This window comes from Staurois parvus, unplaced genomic scaffold (assembly GCF_062004578.1).
Source record: "Staurois parvus isolate SC_StPar_1 unplaced genomic scaffold, SC_StPar_1.0 ptg001330l, whole genome shotgun sequence".
NCBI lineage: Eukaryota > Metazoa > Chordata > Amphibia > Anura > Ranidae > Staurois > Staurois parvus.
Window position 1 is genome coordinate 772,673 of NW_028319126.1, and position 20,646 is coordinate 793,318.

Below are 20,646 nucleotides of genomic sequence, written 5' to 3' on the forward strand. Positions count from 1 at the left end.
TTGCACTCTGTGCCATGGGCACAAAATCAAGTATTTTAAATGCTTACTTGCAGCATTTTTTCATTTCCGCAAATTATTTTTTTTGTGAAAATCTGGAGAAACTGAGTGGACAAGGATCTGTCATCCGCTCACTCGGCTCCATTCAGCTGGAGATCTGTGATCTGATCCCCTGCTGATTGGAACAGAATCTACCCTGCGTGAAAGGGGCCTTATTCTGTCAATTTTTAAAGTTTATTTAGATTATTTTGCTTTCCCTTATTCTTCTTTTCATTACATAGTTTATTTTAGACCCAATGACATCATCACTTAGGCTAGGTTCACATCTGTGCGGGTGGTGCCGCTGCGGATCCGCACGAAAATCCGTGCAGCCGCACCACCCGCACAGAGAAATACGGACCCGCGAGCAGGTGCCATTAGTTCTAATGGCACGCCACCCGCACTGGGAAACGCAACCGTACTGGGAACCCTGTGTGTCATGGGCACAGGAGTCCATTCAAATGAATGGGCTCTCCTGCCCCTGCAAAACGTGCTCTGCACGGCTGCATATATGTGAACCGGGGCTTAGTCTTTGTACTTCTCCTGGCAGATCCTGGCTAATGGGAGGGGCTGGCAAGGTGCTGTAGATATCTTCTTGAGCCCGGGTTCACACTGATGCGGTGCGGAATTTGCAGCGGTTTCTGTGCGAATTCCACACCACATCAGAATCGCACCCCGTTCATGCAAACCACTGCGGGTGTGTATGTAAAGTTAACAACACCCCGAAAGCGGTTCGCAAAATGCGGTGCGATGTGAAGAATCGGATCGCATAGGTGTGGATACCCATATGATCTGATTCTAGTGCGAACCCCAAAAAGGGTACTGCATGTTTTTGGTGTGGTGCGAATAGAGCCATACAAAATGTATGGCTCCGATCGCACCACACACAAATCGCATGTGATTTGTACAGGAATGCGCTGTGGTTCCTGTGCGATTCACATGCGATGTACTGCACCGCATACTGTATATGTCAGGGGTAGGCAACCTGCGGCTCTCTAGCTGTTGTGGAACTACATTTCCCATGAGACATTGCAAAATTGACAGTTACAGCTATGACTTGCAGAAGCATGATGGAACTTGTAGTCCTGCAACAGCTGGAGAGCCGCAGGTTGCCTACCCCTGGTATATGTGAACCCGGGCTGAAAGAACCCTCAACCCTGATGAAAGCATCGGGCTGGCTCTTGGTAGGAGATATGCAAATATTAAAATGCCTTGTTTGGTGGGTGTCAATCTGGAGAAGTGGACATTCCTAGGCAGGCTTTATTTGCATTCAGACCAACCTAGATATGCCCACATGTGATGCTGTGCCTCCACCATTGAAAGAACTGAGATCCAATGAATGAAAGAATGGGCCTAGGGCAGTCAGGCTTGGGAGAAAGGGGCTAGATGATTCAGCCAGAAAATGAGGCGGGCTCTATCTTACTTTCTGCAACTTTTAATGCACATTGAGAGAAGCTCACAGTGTGCAGTGAAATCAGAGGAAGCCATTTCAGTCCAGGTGAAGAGCCGGTACAACTGTGCAAGACTGAAGAGAAAGCTGGAGTTCAACTTTAAATATTTACAGATTGTGAAAATTTAGCTTAGTAGCTATCTTGTGTAATGTTCAACCTAATACAAAACTAGCTTTTAATTAAATATTAACATTATATTAATAATTATTAACAAAACAATTATTATATGAGCATTAAAAATAAATATCACTAACTTTTTTTATTATAGGTTGACAGAAGGAGGTACAGCAGCATTGCCTCTATTGATAAGGAATTTATCTGCCTTTTTGTAGAGCGCTGTGCACTCCGGACTGAAAGGTTATCCCGGTTTGTTTTTATTCTTATCATTGTGTAATGGACCTTATCTATCTGAGCTGTTTCCCATTGAGCAAGGTTTCATACACAGCGCTGGCTTTTTATAGAAGCAGACGTTCCACTGAGAGATGTCTGCGTGTTGCTTTTTAAGAGCGATTTGGCTGGCTGCGTTTTTTCCATGAGGTTAACGGTTGGTTGTGCCCAAAACCAAAACTGCTGTCTTTTCATTTGAGAAAGACAATTGAAATGAACTATGCTAGAAGCGGAGAGCCAAGCCAAATTCTTCCTCTCTCCATAACTGCCGTCCAAGTTTCACAGCTCCGTACAGTAACCGCGCTGATGCTGCCAGCATGTCTGTGATTCTTCCCATCAGCAGTTTTTATATTGCCATCATACCAGTTCAAGTGGTACAGTGCAACGCACGCAATGCACTTCCACCATTTCCACCTTTTGTCTGCAGCCTAGAGTGTCCATTGTGAGGCCCTGGAATTATCAGCACGGTGCTCCTGTGCTCATTAGGACCCCTTTCATACTGATGTGCTTTTGCCATGCTAAAACGCAATTTTCCAGCAAAACAAAAGTGCGTGAAAACGATTCCACTTTAAATCCTATGTAAGGGTCCGTTCACACCAGAAACTGCGCATTTACTGTGTGTTTTTGCATGCACAGTGACGTGCATATGACGCATGGCTTTATGTGCATTTGCATGCATCTGCAGTGCTTTTTCCTGAAGCTTTTACTACAATTGAGATCACTTCTTTCTTCTTTGAGCTTTTATGTGTACTTCACTCCGTTGCGGTGCATTTCCATGCATTTCTTTGTATTTACAGTTTGGAAAAATGCAGCTTGCTGTACTTTTGTTCAATGCACTGCAATCCGTGTAAATTATGTCTATAGGATAACCTGGATTTTAAACTGTCTATGCAGTTGGAATGCAGTCAAAAATGCATCCCACCTCATCTGGTGTGACTGAGCCCTAACTTTTCTCATCACTGCACTGTGGATTTGTGTTTGGAAAAGTCCTGCAGGCACCTTTGGTGCAGGTTTTAAAAAGCTCACTAAAAACACACCTTCCATTGTAAGTCAATGGGAACACATCAAAAGTGCATGCAAAAGTGTTTTTGGGTGCGGTCTTAAAGTTGCATGTCCATGTGTCACAGGTGCATACTGTGTTTTTAAGTGCACCAGTGTTAAAAAGGGCTCTGAAGCCCAACTCCAGGAATTACAAAAAAAAAGTTACTCTTGCAGTGGATCACAAGCCGCCTTTCCCCCCGCACTACAAGGGTTAAATTTTCTTTAAAAGCATTGGCTCACTTTTCTGAAAAATAAAAAATGAAAACTTCAACCCACAACATACATCCTACCCCCCCCCCCCATTCTCTGATGTACTTGCCTCCGTGAGTGTGGAGGGTCAGTTCCCACACAGCCAGTGTAGCGGTCTGGAAATTTGAAATCCCCGCTCTTCTTTCTGTAGCACTTCCAGGACATATCAAAGCGATTATCATTGATTAATGCCAGTACAAATCATTGCTCTGATCTGTCCTGGAAGAATTTTAGAAAGATGATGGAGAAGAGCGGAGATTTCTGATCCCTAAACTGCTACACAGGCTGACAGCTCATAACCCAGGGAGGTAAGTAGAGTGGGGAGGGTGCATGATGTGCACCTTTTTTTTCCTGAAAACGTGAACGTACACTTTAAATTGGTGGTAGAGAAACCAGGTGTACTAATTACCTTGGTTCTTGCTCGGGCAAGCTCCTACCTTTCCTATAGGGTCCCATTTTCCTCAGTCACATAAAGACTTCATCAAGTATAATGCAGAACCATGTGCCCTGCATTGTACATGGTTGGAGGACTCCTCTCCTGCAGTTACCAAGCACTTCATGCTTTTGTTGCAGTAAGAAGTCAGGGGGCACCCAATGTAAAGGTTGTTTTTATTTTCATTGTAATTCCTGGTAGGGGCGCGCGTGCCGCTATTGGCGGCTGGGGATGTCAGTCGCCGGGTCCCGGCTGACAATTCCCGACCGACACTCTGTGATCGTTGGCAAAGCTGACAGGAGAGCAGGGGCAGACTGGCAACTCATCGGGCCCCTGAGCAATAGGGGATCATGGGGCCCCTGTGTCCTTGCCCAAACTCAAAAAAGCCTATGAAAAAGGTACCAGGGGCATCTCATGGGGCCTCCTACTGACCCTGGGCCCTCGGGCAGTGCCCGAGTTTCCAAATGGTCAGTCCACCCCTGCAGGAGAGAAACCTGTGTGTAAACAACACAGGTCTCTCTCCTGTCAGCATGGACATGCTGCTTTGTATCTCTCTGCACAGCAGAGATACAAAGCAGCATGTCTCCTAAGTAAAACGGCACACAATGTAAAACACACACAGCACACAGTTAACCCTTTGATCACCCCAGATGTTAACTCCTTCCTGCCCAGTGTAATTTAGTACGGTGTCAGTGCTTTTTATTAGCACTGATCACTGTATTAGTGTCATTGGGGATGCCAGTGGCAGTTAGTCAGTTCCCACCCAGTGTCAGAATGCCCGTCGCAGTCATATTTTAACTCGCTGACCGCCACCATTACTAGTATAAAACAAAAATTTCCAGTGTATATATACCACCATTTTGTAGACGCTATAACCTTCACGTAAACCTAAATAATATACAGTTGTTCTGTTTTTTTGTTTTTTAGCAAAGACGTAGCAGAATACATTTTGGTCTACATTTTTGAAGAAATTTTGTTTATTGGATGTTTTATAGCAAAAAGTAAAAAATATAGTGGTTTTATTTTTTTTTCACAAAAGTGTTGGCCTTTTTTTGTTTGTAGCACAAAAAATAAAAAAAAGGCAGAGGTGATCAAATACTACTGAAAGCTCTATTTGTGGGGAAAAAGATTAAATAAATGTCATTTATGTACAGTATTGCATGAACTCACAATTGTCAGTTAAAGTATTGCAGCGCCGTATGGCAAAAAATGGCCTGGTCAGGAAGGGGGGTAAATCCTCTGGAGGGCAAGTGGTTAAAGTAGATATAGCCATATACTGGGTGACTCCTATTCCTTCTGTACTGAAATGTAATTGTATTGTCTCCCTTATATTGTAAAGCGATGCGCAAACTGTTGGCGCCATATAAATCCTGTATAATAATAATTTTGTTGGCACTGTGAGCTCTTCGTGTGCACTGTGTATCATATTCGGTTTTCATGTCTATTTTTTTCCATTGCTACATCTCAGTAGCAGCCTTTTTGCACCTGCTTCCTGTTTACATGCACTTCAGCAATGGCTGCATGGTATTTCTTAGGGTGGGTTTCCTGATGTTGACACCAGTGGGTCATGCCTACAAGACATATGCTGTAACTGCCACTTTTAGTCTCCTTCAGAAGCCAGTGTGAAAGGGTGACAGCGCAGGAGCACAATTGGGAGACAGGGACAGAGCGTTGTCACCCTATATCAGGTAGTGCCTGAACAGGGATCCTCATGGCAGGATCCCCAGGAATTGTTTAAATGAAAGCTATAGATTTAATAATAAAAACAACTTTTGAAATGACATTAGCAAATGAAAGTTTATAGGGAATTTTAGTGATCGGGTCTTCTTTAATGTAGACGTGTTGAGCAGTCTATGTTCCTGGCAGCGTGAAGTTTGAGGGCAAACTCTGCAGTTCAAAATGGCAAGGCAGCATAGACTTGCAAAACGTCTCTGCAAAGCAGATTAAGACCTGGAGCTACTGGTGCACGCCTGCCCACCACATAATGAGCTGGAAATGTTCCCTCCGCTATGGAGAAACACCTGTATGAGCTCTATGGGATCTACAAATATGTACTGGGAACACGCCATAAAATAAGAGTGTTATTCTTGGTGGAATGTCACATTGCAGAGAGTACCTGTGTGCGTAAACAAAGGCTAAGCTGACTGCAGCTTTGTGGTAACAGTGCGTTCTGGTCGTATTGCTGCTTGTCCCCTCCATAGGCCCAGGCTGAGATTTTCCTGCAAATGAGCCCACGCTATTCTTTTTTTTTTTCTTCCTTTAATACAACGCAGACGGCTCTGCCCAAGGGGAGCTCTTGTACAGCTGGCAGGTTCAGCACAGTTTATGTGTTCCCTGGAGACACCCTGGATCTCACCCATTAACCAATGCCAAGATATTACTCGAGAACAGAAAGTCGCCGCTCCACCCATGCTGCAGCACTTTATGAACCCGTTTTTCACTTTGACCTTATTCAGCAAATGCTGTGCTCAGGAATAAACACACAATCACAAAGTCCAAGGTAGAAAGCCATAATCGTGCCAAGCAGATACGTGTTATCTATTTAACCTTCCAATGCTGCCAGTTTGGTGAAGTGAAAAATTCAGTCTCTCCGGTTCTTTTCCACTATAGCAAAATTATGCTTGAATTCTACCAAAGCACCAAGAACCGGCATAGCGTTTGTGGCGTGTCGACACGGGCTGGGAACACATGATGTTGGCACGCGGTATGAATCTGTCTCGTCCATTGTGCGGTCTGTGCACACACGGCTCAGGATGAATGAACTGCTTGCCTGCCACTCGGAGCTCCGCAGTCTAATGAAGCTGGTTTGGCAGCACTTGTGTAGTTCAGCTGTGTGACGGGACGCTCAGAGCCAGAGATCCGGAACTCTCCCAATAACATGGGAACTTCACGAACCTTACAGAGATGCCGAAACATTCTGTGCTTCAGTTTGCACATCTGCATGGAGCTTCAATGAACTCGGTGACAGCAGAACCCAGTGGATGTGCTGAGTGTTTGTCCAAGTGCTGTGTTATGGTTTCTGTTTGTCCCCCTCCATGTCTCGTACTCCTAGTTCAGCACACACACGTGTTTCCATTAATGAAGCTTGCCAGACACACACAGATCTGGACACCCTGCCCAAGCTGGGATAGGTCCTGTATGGCCAGAGGATGAATTTAGAACAATATCTACATACGTGTGCCAATTTTGTGACTGTGTGATTTTCACCCCCAATTTTGTTGTAATCTGAGCATGTGGCTCTTCTAATTTGTACGTTGTCCTCTGCCTTGTTGAATAAGGAAGTGAACCTTTTACATCCAGGCACATTTGGCACTGTAAGGTAGTGTAGGAAAATCATTTTCCAATTCATTAAGGAAAAATGCCCCTTACAGTGGGGAAATTAATTATTTGATCCCCTGCAGATTTTGTAAGTGTGTCCACTTATGTAGAAATGAGGGTCTATCATTTTTATCATAGTTGTATTTTAAATGACAGAGACCGAATATCAACACAAAAATCTAAAAAACACGAAACAAATCTTGTAAATTTGAGTTGCAGTTCAGTGAGTAAAATAGGTATTTGACCCCCAAGCAAAACATGACTTAGTACTTGGTGGAGAAACCCTTGTTGGCAAGCACAGAGATCAGATGTTTCTTGTAGTTGGTTAACAGGTTTGCACACATCTCAGGAGGGATTTTGGTCCACTTCTTTACAGATCTTCTCTAAATCCTTAAGTTTTCTTGGCTGCAACTCGAAGTTTCAGCTTCCTCCATAAATTCTCTATAGGATTAAGGGCTGGGGACTGGCTAAGCCACTCCATGACCTTAATGTGCTTCTTCTTGAGCCACTCCTTTGTTGCCTTGGCGGTATGTTTTGGGTCATTCTCATGTTGGATGACCCATCCATGACCCATCTTCAGTGTTCGCATTCAAGATTTTACAATACATGGCCCGTCCATTGGCCCCTCAAGGCAGCAAAGTCGGCCTGTACCTTTAGCAGAGAAACAGCCCCAAAGCATAATGTTTTCCCCTCCGTGCTGTAGGCATGGTGTTCTTAGGGTCGTAGTCAGCTTTTTGTTTCCTCTGGACACGGCAAGTAGAGTTAATGCCAAAGAACTCAACTTTGGTCTCATCTGACCACAGCACTTTCCCCAATCCTTCTCTGAATCATTTAGATGTTCATTGGCAAACTTCAGATGGGCCTGTACATATACCTTCTTGAGGAGGGGGACCTTGCTGGTGCTGCAGGATTTCAATCAATGGTGGTGTATTGTGTTACCAATGGTTTGGCGACTGTGGTCCCAAATGCCTTGAGATCATTCACAAGCTCCTCCTGTGTAGTTCTGGGCTGACACCTCACTTTTCTTATGATCTTCCTTACACCATGAGCGAAATCTTGTATGGAGCTCCAGACTGAGGGCGATTGATGGTTATTTTGTATTTCTTCCATTTGCGAATAATCTGTACATTTGTCTCCTTCTCACTAAACTTCTTGCTGATGGTCTTGTAGCCCATTCCGGCCTTGTGCAGGTCTACAATCTTGTCCCTGATGTCCTTTGACAGCTTTTTGCTCTTGTCCATGATGGAGAGGTTTGAATGGAAGAACGAGATTCTGTGGACAGGTGTCTTTTATACACATAATGAGTTGTAATTAGGAGCACCTTCTTAAATTTACAGGACTAATCTATATACCACATGAGCATATTCCAGCCAATCTGTGGGAACCAGAATTATTGTTGGTTGGTAGGGGATCAAATACTTATTTTACTCACTGAACTGCAACTCAATTTATAACATTTTTATCATGTGTTTTTTTCTGGATTTTTGGTTACTATTCTGTCTCTGTCATTTAAAATACATCCATGATAAAAATTATAGACCCTCATTTCTTTGTAAGTGGGCAGACGTACAAAATCTGCAGGGGACCAAATAATTATTTCCGCCACTTTACCTTGGTGGTCCGTAGTAAGAATTCTCCTTACATTGTTAGCCATTGCAAAAGAATGCTCCTTTTACAGTGGTGGTCCGAATGCCTCCCTTACAGGCAATTAAAAAGTAAGCAATTTAGAGCTAGAGACCACACTGGACTGTTCAGATGGTTTCTGATTGTTATAAGATGGTTCCACGGGTAAGTGGTGGTGCTGATCTCCCCTATGAGGTTTGGGCTGTTACCTTACTGATAAGACGGAGCTGTCGCTTCAGTATAACCAATGCTTGAATGAGAAGGAAGGAGCACCTGGTGCCCAAAATAATGCAACTCCTGCAGGGTGGGTGCAGTTCCCCTAAAACGTGTTGACTCGATCTGTATGTTCTCATACCTCCAAAAAAAGATTGTATTTTCCCATCAAGATTTGCAATATTCAAGAGTTGCAATATACAGACACCGGGCACCCCTTTCTTCTCAAACAACTAAAAAGGTCATTGGTCTTGTGCTGCTTGCTCTGCCAAGTAGCGTTGACCCTGGAACTATGCAGACACCATCAGATGGGAGGTCACTCAGCCACAGCTCAAGGAACCCCTAAGCAACCTCTTGAGGAACCCTGATTGAGAATGGCTGTGTTGTCCCCACTGGAGAGTATTCATTCTATTTGTCCTGGAAATTATTGTCAGTGAGACTCTAAGTGTGAGAAAATAAAACACCAAATCAACAGGAAATATCCCTACAATGGGGACACCTTATCTTGTAACAACTCCCTGTGATGGAGCATTCCACTCAATTTGGAGAGATTTCATCCTCTTTCCTGTTTTGTCTCCAGTATAGGAAGTGAAGGGAGCTCTTCCCAGCAGGATGAATGCACGAAGCATAATCTGATAGGGGCTTAACCCTTCTGTACTCAAAAATTTTAAAAAAATGTTGGCTTTACATATACTTTTTAATATTTATGACCAGTCACCATTTACATTATGCATGTACAGGTTCTTGAATCATTTTATTACATTTCAGTGTACAAAATGTGATTATTACTCATTGGACCCAATGGATAATTTAGAATCCCATACATGTTACAAATTAGGTTACTACACATGTTTTTAAAAGTGATGATTTCACTGCTCTGAGAAGAAAGAAGGAGGTGCCAGTAAACACTGAACAGTGCCCGGACACAAAACGATGATCAAACCCCAAATGATCAAAGGCTTTCTGATGATTTCCCAGGAAGGAGCACATGACAACTCGGGTTAAGGTGCCAGTAGACTATGGACAGCGCCTGGTCACCCTCAATTTTAGTTTTTGGGGGTCTCATCATGCAAACATGCAATGCACGCCCATGCCACTCAAGAGGTTAGCTAGGCAGCATTCATGGAGGCATAGTGAGGGATGGTACTAAGGCTGGAGTATCCACATTGCCATTGGTTGATGTGGTGCAGGCGGCCGCTTGCACCATAACAGCAGTGCAATGTGGCCTGCTTGCCTATGTCCTTGCAACCAGTGGTGTTGGACGGCCCTGACCACCAGCATTTTGACAACTAGTGATGGAGGGTTGAAAAAAATGGCCTTCACAGGTGGCATCCACCCTTGCCTGGCCCCGATACAAGGTGTTCACATATTGCATGTCCTGTGTGCTTTGCTGGCAGCCAGGTCAGCTTTCTACATGATGTGTACAGGGTCCATAATTTAGTGTTCCCCACATGAGACGTTTTCTTGTGATCTCCCAGGAAGGATCACTTAACACAGTTCAGGTTAAGTATTATGTTCACTGGGAAGACTAGTGAGCTGCTGTTTCTCCTCCCCCTGCTCTTATGCAGCTGAGAACATAGCGTATGTGAACACTGATAAAAGTGGGAAAAAAAATGTTTATAATGTTTGTTTTTTCTATCTATACACAAATGTTTTCCCTTTTATTTCTAATTTAAACTTAAAGGGTTACATAGTTAGTTTGGGTTAAAAAAGACACACGTCCATCCAGTTCAACCATTAAAAGGGTGGAAAAAAATTATGCAATCCTTTATACATCTTATACCTACAGTTGATCCAGAGGAAGGAAAAAAAAAACAATAAAGCATTTTCTCCTGCAGGGAAAAAATTCCTTCCTGATCCTTCAAGATGCAATTGGATATTCCCTGGATCAATTTTACCTTTAAATGTTAGTATCCAGTTGTATTACAAGTGAGGGTTTATTATCACTTTAAGGTGTTAATAGACATCGGACTGCAGCTGGCCGCACATGCAATCTCCCAACCCCCCACCTTCTCCATGATTTTTCCTATGAATACTCAGACAAGCACGCAAGGCATACACGTACTGTACGTTCTGTGTGCTCTGCACTCTCTATCATACAAGGTTTGTAGAGAATGGGTGGTGTGGTTTGGTTCTCTCCACACAAGAAGCTTTCCTATATGTGTTACTTTGAAAACATTTCATCAGTATCTGAAGTCACTTATTACCTGTACGGAAAAAACTGTGATTTAAGTATGAGGATGCACATGTAAGTACTTTGGGACATTTGATGTCTGTCCATGAAACAAGCCCTCCCCACTTTGTAAGTACATCCTGAACATATGGAGCGGTGCTGGGGATATAGAATTTCTGCACATCTGCCTTGCCATCACATTAACAAATTATCTTCATAATAAATACTCTGCTGTATTGTACGGCTCCTTTCCATTTCTCATGACATTTGACTTCCCATCCTGATCTGCTAAATGGTTTTTATTTGGAATCAATCAGCACTCCCGTTCATAATGTCAGCAGTTTCCTGAGCTGTGAGAAGCTGCCAGCAGAGGGCATCATTGAGGTACCTTGCCCCGTGCCAAGCTACAGGTGCTTCAGTGACTTGTGCCCAGGATTGTTTCTATTGACACGGAGTTACAGATCTCATCCAGGACCTCTAACCTGCTTCAAGCAACTCCTGTGGAGGTTTAAAGGGCCATAACATAAGTTGGGGGTGGACAAGTCTGCAGCATACTTACGGTTCCTGACCAGCAATCTGAAGCCAGCATGCTAATATTTTGCCAGGAACGTGAAATATGATGAATGTGGTGTATTATTATTATATTATTATACAGGATTTATATCGCGCCAACAGTTTGCTCAGCGCTTTACAATATAACGGGAGACAATACAGCAACAATACAGTTCAATACAAGAGGGTTAGGAGGGCCCTGCTCCTTGGAGCTTACAATCTAGATTAAAACAACTCTTCATATATCAGTTTAGTGAACAAAGATAGGACAGAGGAAGTGCAAAGCCACATTTCAGTTCAGAAGTCTGATCATAAAGACGAAACTTGGTTGCCCTGGGTTACCTCACTTTTTGTGAAAGAGTTTATTCAATAAATTGGAACTCTGGGCAACTGACATACAAGATGTACTCTGCATCAGTCCTACCTGCAGCATAGTTTTATTGCCTCTCAATCTTGCCAGTATACAGTATATGTATTTTTTTTTCACGTTCAGTAAAAGGCCAAACTGTCCAGCAAATGTGACAGTTACAGGGACAAACCATAGAGCACAGCTGAGGTGGCTTCACAAAAGTCAGCTCATAATATATTTCTTTTTTAATGTTTTTTAAAACAGTTGAAATCACTTAGAAAGTATTAGACAAACACAATTACTGCCCAACTGTAGCTATTACTTGAAATCCATTTCAAACTACACATCCGTCCAAGGCTGACCATACACTCTCTTAAATTTCCTAACGAGAGAAGTCTGTTCATTGCCCCATTCACGCTAAACAGAGTGACTGGACAAATCCCCCGCTGCTGGCTATTTTGTATTTTGACAGCTGGTGGCTGTCAGAATAGCCGAACAGTGACTTTAGCTGATTGGCTGCAGTCACTGTTTGGTCAACAGTTTTCCTCCCGGCCTCTTCGATTTTAAGATCAAAGGATGTCTGGTGAAGTGGTGCCGATGGCGCCACCTTTAACTTGAATTCCTGGTGAACTGGATGGAATTTGCACTGTGTATAGGCAGCTTAAAGCAGGGCCACTGACCATTAGAATTTTGATCGAAATTCCACAGGTATCAGACAAAATTATATCCATGGGTGGCCCTGCTGTCGGTACCCACCTCGACAAACCAGGTGGAAAATTGTCAACCAAACAGTGACTGCAGGCAAGAAGCCAAAGTCACTGTTCATGTTCTCTGACAGCTAGAGATGCCAGCTCTCTGAATGTCATTAAGCCATCCACACTGTTTAGTGTGGATGTGGCATTTGAGTAATTTCTAAGTGGGTACGGCCAGCTTAAAGTGGAACTTCACCCAAAAGGGGAAGTTCCACTTTACGCCTCCTCCGTCCTCACCCACTTTTAGAAACTTTGTTTTTCGGGGAGTGAGCACAAAGTTTTGATAGGTACCCACTCACACTTCCGCCCGGTTCACCTAGGCAATCCTACTGAAAGTTCAGACTCCCCTCTATTTGTCCGCAGCCTTCTGGGGGACATCACAGATTCCGGGAGGCTGTGGGACCTTTCACAAAGCGCAGCTTGGCTCACGCATCCACAGTGGGAAGCTAGATGCAAAGCAGCAAGGAGTCACAGCCAGCTTCCCTTAGTAAACATGCCAGTACTATTGCCCTGAAGACCGGCGAACAACCGGCCCAGGTGCGGATAATGCTGGATTCCTGGACCGCTAAGTGTCCTGTTAGCAGCTGTAGTATTTGTAGCTGCTGACGTTTTTTTTTTTTCTGGGGGGGGGCTTAAGCTCCTTTTGAAGAGTCCCTTGTCCACGCTTTTTAAGAATCCCTTGTCAATGCTGCTGTGTGATTTCACTGTAGGACAAACCACATTGTCACCCAGTCACAGGAAGTGTAATATTAATGGATCTATTGGCAGGATCAACAAGTAGTAAAACTGTTACAGGGAGGGCAAACAAATGATTCCAAGAAATTGCATCATATATGTCATTTTTTTTTTCTGCCCCGAGCTCCCCTTTAAGAATGTGCAGTTACATAGTTACAACCAATCATCCCCTAACCGCTCTGGCTTCAGGAATACAAAACTAGGTTGGTAGGTGTATGACACTAATATATTGAACAATACAATCCTGACCCTGTATGAGGATTACACAGGTTCTGTGCACCTTTACGGACTAATGATGTGAATGCCCCAATTTCCGCATTCTGTCCCTTCCCCTCCCCCCTGATAAATGTCGCCCCAGCTGCTCTCCCTTCTCTATTCCCAGGAACCCACTAATCCTTTCCAGTATTTCGGAGGTGCTTGTTGTCTGTTTACAACACGCGGGACCCACATGGCGTAAGGGTAAAACATCCGCTCTGCTCCACGTGACAGTCTGTCTTCAGGATCAGCACGAGCAGTTATCAAAGCAGCGGAAAAAACTGTGCTCAGACCCCTGTGCTCTGGCAATTAAAAAAGCGGAGCCGGAGTCCCGGCACTCATCACAAACTACTTATTACATAAACGACAAATTCCTCCAGGCAATGAACTGCCTTTTATGCCTAATAGCCCAAGGAATGTACAATCTCTGCTCAGCAGAGGGAACGCTGATTATTATTATTATAATGTCCTGAGTTTTATGTGTCGCTGTGGCTTTAACATGCATTCTTATCTTTGTGTTGCTGCTGCTGGAGATCTACAGAGGGGAAGATCGGTGGAAAAAAAAGCCAATCGGGGGGTACTTGGGCTCACATGTATATAATTGAACATCCTCACTGTTCTGTGACCTTTTTGTTGTTTGATGGTCACTGCTTGGTTTTGTATATGGAGTAGGTCATATATAGTGAGATCTGGTGGTGGCGAGCGATCACTTGACAGCCGCAGTGCCCCTGTCCTGTCCAAGAAATGCAGCTCATGGCTAGTGAAATGTTCTTCCCTTTTCTCTCTTGGACCTAGAGTAGATAATTCTGTTGTATAGAGATGGTCCTGCATGCTGGTAGGTCTCTGTAGTAACGAGCCCTTTGTCACAACTCTCTATCCCAGCCTTTCTCAACCTTTTCAACACAGAGAAACCCTTAAAATAACTTTCCCGTCTCGGGGAACCCCTGCTAAAAATGACAATATCTACAACGCATGATACATTAGTGTGGTGGTCAGCGGGAAGGATGTTCCTTACACTTGTGGTCATTGGGAAGAAATACCCCCTTACATATAGCTAAAAAGATAAATGGTGTCCATGGCAACTTATCTGAGAGGCAGAAATTTCTCATTGCTCTAGGAACCCCTTACCCCTAGCAACCTCTGGAGAAACCTTAGGGTTACACAGAACCCTGGTTAAGAAACCCTGGTCTATCCTATCTCTAGCTTTTTACCACCTAAGTCAGCCTTTCTCAACCTTTTCAATACAGAGGAACCCTTCAGATAATTTTCTGGTCTCAGTCATTTTAGCAGGGGATCCCTATCTACAGCTCATACTGAAACACTTTAGTGTGATGGTCAGTATGAAGAATGCTCCTTACACTTGTGGTCATTGGGATGAATTACTCCCTTACAGATAGAGCAATGGTGCCAGTAGGAACTTATCTGAAAGGTGTAAGTTGCCCAAGGAACACCTAGAAACCTCTGGAGGAACTCTGCTTGAGAAAGCCTGACTTCAGTTATGTGACCACAGCATGGATGTCATGTGTTTGTGCACAACAAATGCCACTTTAATGCATTCAGCCAGCTCGTAAAAGTTTTCACTTTTCACCTACTGGCCATCAGCACAGCTCTGTCATCATTGACCTACTGTCTACTGCATTCAACCTATCCACATATCAGAAGGATTATCAGTTACAATCTGACGTCTCCTTTTACATTGACACAGTAAAATGATGGTTGAAACAAAGGTTCAGTCTTTGCATTTATCTCTGTTGATCATAAGTCAATGATTGCATCGAAAAAACACAAATTTTGCTTGTAAAAGAAGTCACCTGTGTGAGAAAGCTCTGACAGAAGCAGCTATTCCCCTACTTGTGTGCTACCCAGTACTGCCTGTTTGACTGCTCTGGAACTAGCATGGGGCATGGCTCCTTCCGTCACAGCCTTCTCACACAGGTGTAATGTGCCATGCAACTTTCCCTTTAAAACTGGCGCCTTTTTTTTTTTTTCTTCATTCCCCGCGTACCTGTTTGTAGGCGTCCAATAGGAAGCTGTTCCAAACACAGCGCAGTCCTTCGGGGGTGAGCATCCGGCGCCACTGACCCTGGCTGGATTTGGACCGGTTCAGCTGTAGGAGCACGTGCTTCACCAACACGACGGAGTCATAGAGAGCGAGGAAGAGGCAGTTCGAAAAGAAGCCGGGCAGGATCTGCAGGGTGATCAACAGGTCCACGCTGAGCAGACCCATGTTGGCAGCGTGGGAGCACCCCCCCTCCTGTGCCCTTAGTGCTGCCCCTCTCTACCTGCCCCCTTCTTCCTTCATTCAAAGGGAATGAATGTCTTGCAGTATAATAGTGGGAAGCTGCTAGGACAGGTGTCCGCAGGCTGCTCTGCTTCTAGGCAAAACTTCAGCTTGCCTCTCTCATCACTCAGAAAAGTTTGAAAAAAAGAAAAAAAAAGTTTGTGGGAAGCTGCAGAGACCAAGGTGGATTGTGTGACCTGCACTGTCCCCCTCGCTCTACCTCTGCCTTCCTGTCTCTGCTTCTCTCCGCTATCTCTTTTTGTCCCCAGATCTCCCCTCTGCCTCCCTCCCCTCTCTGTAGCCCTTTTATACAGTCCCAGGCTAATTGCTGCAATAAGAGAAATGAAAAACCCTAATCTTGCCTGTGATCTGCTGTTTGACGTCAGGGTAGGAGAGGGCATTAGTTTGGCTGGGGATGCTCTGAATAGGGAAAGAGCTGCTCAAAAAACTTGCAAGGCGGGACTTTCTTATTAAAGGAGAGGATAAAACCGACTCCTCCCTCCATGCATCTCACAGTCCTGAACAACTCGCAGGCAGCTGGCACCACGCTGTACCTGACGAGGGAAAGAGGCTGGCTGCAGGAGGGGGCTCACCTGTGTGTGCTGCCAGTGTCATGAGGTGTGCACCTCAGTCTGCCTGCAGCTCATGCAGGACATTGGCTGGATCCCACTCATCACTACTGGGCTGTGCAAAAACATCCTCTTGCTTTTTGGTAACTTAAAGCCATCTATACCCAGAAGCAAAAATGTAATCTATTGCAGCTTACCAGTTTTTGGAGTTGGTGCCTGCATTAGTTTTCTTTTTTAGTCTTTTGTTTTACCTTTTATTTTCAACTGGTGATCCAGCCAGCAAGTCTATTATTACCTTCCTTTAAAGTGGTTGTAAACCTCAGACATGAAATATGAACAAAGCATATCCCTCTAGTGGGGGTAGGCAAACCTTGGTCCTCCAACTATTGTGGAGCTACAAGTTCCATCAGGCATTGAAAGACTCTGACAACTGGAAGCATGACTCCAAGAGAGGCATGATGGGACTTGTAGTTCTGCAACAGCTGAAGGACTGAAGTTTGCCTACCCCTGTGTGTACTTGTCTCAATTAAGAGTACTTAAGCTAGCCATAGATGGTTCGAAACTCAGCTGGTTTAGCAGGGACCGGGTGAGATTTTTAACAATCTATGGGCAGGCTGATTGTACCCAATTCGATTGTTGTATTACTTGGGTACAACCTGCATGTATGATTTTTTTTTACATGAGATTATTGCCAGCGGCTATAGCAACTAGCAACAATCACTGTGTTCTCCCGGGACCCCCTGCCGGGAGAACACAATAGCTCCACAGGAGGGATTCCTGCATTAACACCGATTTTCTTTCTTGTGGCCAGTAGTTTCAGGAAAGAAAATTGCATTGCCTATAGCTTGCCTTAGGTGTCATTTCTGTCTGCTGCTTCCTCTGCTATCAGCATGAATCACTTCTGACAAGTTTTCTTGACACCAGGAGAAAAAAGGTGACAGAAGAGGGGGCTCCAGCACACAACTTGTGATTGACAGTCTCAGCTCTGTTTCTGTGTGCTGCGTTCGTGTGTGTCTTCCCTCTATTCAGCTCTCAGAGCTCTCCTCACTGAGCTCTGCAGTGTGTAAATCCAGCTCTCCACCCCCTACTTTCTGAAAGCTCAGACAGACTTTATCAATTCTGGACTTGAAGGTCCTGCAGATAAACAGGTACAACTTATATAGGAGGATTTTTTTTTTTCATCTCTGTATATTACTGAGGCCATCACTGGATGTATATGTAAGGGGTTATAACCACTCTAACTGACCAAGATGTTCAGGAAAAGTGTCGAGGGTTGAGCAAAAAATGCAACACTGACAGGATTGTGTACAACGGTCCACTTTTATTTGTTTGTGTAAAACGTTTGTCCTAGAAAGAAAAAAAATGTTACTCTAACTTTTTGTTAACTGAAGTTAAGCTTTAATTCGTTAGTCAAGTCCATCTAAATCTGCTAGTGTATCTAACACTGCCTTCTCCTCACAGTGACAATGCTGCTGTCCAAAGGTGTCTCTGTTGCTCCTCCATCCAGAGTGGAGGCACTCTAATACAAGAGATGTGTTACTGGCCACATTACCAGGTCAAAGAAAAAAAAAAACAATGTAGCCACCACATTTTAGGATTGGTAAGCTGTAGTATATTACATTTTTGTTTTTGCTTTTTAGATAAACTGGTCTGGTTCGCTCATAGAATATGGGTTAGTTTATATGAAACCTTGTTTTGGAAGAGCTGGAATATATTTAAAGCGTATCAAAAGCCAAGAACAAAAATGTAACATTTTGCAGATTACCAGTGTGGTGGTTGTATTGTTTTTTGTTTTTGTTGTTTTTTTGCAAGCATTTTTAATTCTTTCTTTTCACCTGGTGATCCTGCCAACAACACATTTCCTGTCCTTGGGCGACAACGCTCAATTTCTGTACAGTATCTGTGAAGGAGCAGCATTGTCACCTTCAGGCAGGGAATGAGTTGGGAATAAATCTTCATAAAAAAAGGAAAGAGTGAAGTTGTCCTCAGAGAACTGATATAAGGCTGCAGAGTGCACAGGACCGCTCCTGATTTTTTGGCAGGACCAACAGGTAATTAAGTGTTCTTGCATGGCAAGACCACTTACTGTTATCTCACATATATATTCTTATTATTATAGTCAAATTTACCACCTTAACTCCTCCCACAGTTTTTACACTACATAGACAGTAATATACCAAAACGTGCGGATTGTTCCCGATTGGTGTGCTATTACTTTGTGGAACGTTTCGCCAAATGGTTCACGAAATATCGACGTTTTTGTGGTGAAATTGGTCCCATAGTGTCAGGGCAGGAGCTGAGGAACGAACAGGCAGGCCTAATAACAATGTAACGCACTGGCTGACGACAACCACCACCCACAGACCGAAGTCCCTCAGGGCGCGGTGTCTAAGTCCCAGGCTGCCCTTCACCAGGGCCCCTGATGGTGGGGATGGGTTTGACGCAGCCAGAAACCAGGTCGCGGCCCCCGAGACACCCCAGTTGCGGTAATGGCCGCCGCCAATGGCGTGTAGCTGGTGGAAAGGACAATAGAGTAGTCGGGCAGGCCGGGTTGACAACAACGGGACAAAACGGTACAGGACAGCAGACGAGAATCACAGGTCACGGGCCGGGTTCAGCAACGGAGGATCAGATCAAAGGAGAACACAAAGAATGGTCGAGTCACAAGCCGAATCAGATTCCAGGAGAGTCACGAGAGTCAGAATGTCAAGGTCCTACCTTTTTCCTGAGGTTTTGTTACTCCATGTGCTGGCGTCCATCTTGGATTCTGCTGTGCATGGTGGGAATCCTTTTATGCCTTCAGGTCTCTGAGGTCCATCCCCCAGAGGGGTGTGGCTGATGACATATAAGCCTGTGGCCCGCACATGCTCTTTGCACTTGTGTCTTGTGTCTTTGTCTTCCTACAGCTCTGTGTATACGCTTGTGACTCTTCTGGTATTCTGACTCGGCTTGTGATTAAGACCATTCTCTGTGTTTTCCTTCGATCTGACCTTCCGTTGCTGAACCCGGCCCGTGACCTGTGATTCTCTGTCTACTGTTCTGTACCGTTTTGTCCCGTTGTTGTCGACCCAGCTTGCCTGACTACGCTATTGTCATTCTCACCAGCTACACACCATTGGCGGCGGCCATTACCGCAGCCGGGGTGTCTCGGGGGCCGCGACCTGGTACCTGGCTGCGTCAAGTCCATCCCCACCATCAGGGGCCCTGGTGAAGGGCAGCCTGGGACTTAGACTCCGCGCCCTGAGGGACTTCGGTCTGTTGGTGGTGGTTGTCGTCAGCCAGTGCTTTACCCTGCCACTAGGCCTACCTGTCCGTTCCACAGCCCCGCCCTGACACAGAACAGAGCTGTAGCAACACAAAGACACAAGTGCAAAGAGCATGTGCGGACCAAAGGCTTATATGTAATCAGCCACACCCCTCTGGGGATGGACCTCAGAGACCTGAAGGCATAAAAGATTCCCACCATGCTCTGCAGAAATCCAAGATGGATGCCAGCACATGGAGTAACATAACCTCTGGGAAATGTAGGACCTTGACACATAGGAATGAATGGCGCAATGTTCAAAACTAGAGTGGGAGCTGACAGAAGCTAGAGTGTGAGCTGAAAAATCAGGACATGATTTCTAAACTGCCATCACTCCCTCATTTTCAAGCCCACCTACACAAATCTTATATCAAAACGTTCAGCTGTCCCTGCTGCCACTAAAAATGATAATTTTCACAATATGACCATTTGTTTGCAACTCACGCCGCCCATTGACATTCATTGAAACTCCACTCTAGCCACCTCAAATTTGAAGGGCAATTTCTAAACTGCGACTGTGCCTTCATTTTTAATATTTCAGAGACATACAGTCAGGTCCATAAATATTGGGACATCGACACAATTCTAACATTTTTGGCTCTTTACACCACCACAATGGATTTGAAATGAAACGAACAAGATGTGCTTTAACTGCAGACTGTCCGCTTTAATTTGAGGGTATTTACATCCAAATCAGGTGAACGGTGTAGGAATTACAACAGTTTGCATATGTGCCTCCCACTTGTTAAGGGACCAAAAGTAATGGGACAATTGGCTTCTCAGCTGTTCCATGGCCAGGTCTGTGTTATTACCTCATTATCCCAATTACAATGAGCAGATAAAAGGTCCAGAGTTCATTTCAAGTGTGCTGTTTGAATTTGGAATCTGTTGCTGTCAACTCTCAAGATGAGATCCAAAGAGCCGT

The 20,646-nt window shown here is 44.5% G+C and overlaps 1 protein-coding gene across 1 annotated transcript in view; it reads right to left on the minus strand.

Annotated features, from left to right (window-relative positions):
• The window catches only part of DIO2 (iodothyronine deiodinase 2), a 49,421-nt gene extending 33,162 nt beyond the window's left edge, over window positions 1–16,259 (minus strand). Inside the window, exon 1 of the mRNA XM_089661381.1 lies at window positions 15,573–16,259. Within this exon, the coding sequence (XP_089517507.1) occupies window positions 15,573–15,794 (222 nt within the window). The 5' untranslated portion in view covers window positions 15,795–16,259. The remainder of the gene's footprint in view (window positions 1–15,572) is intronic.
• Between the last annotated feature and the right edge of the window lie 4,387 nt (window positions 16,260–20,646).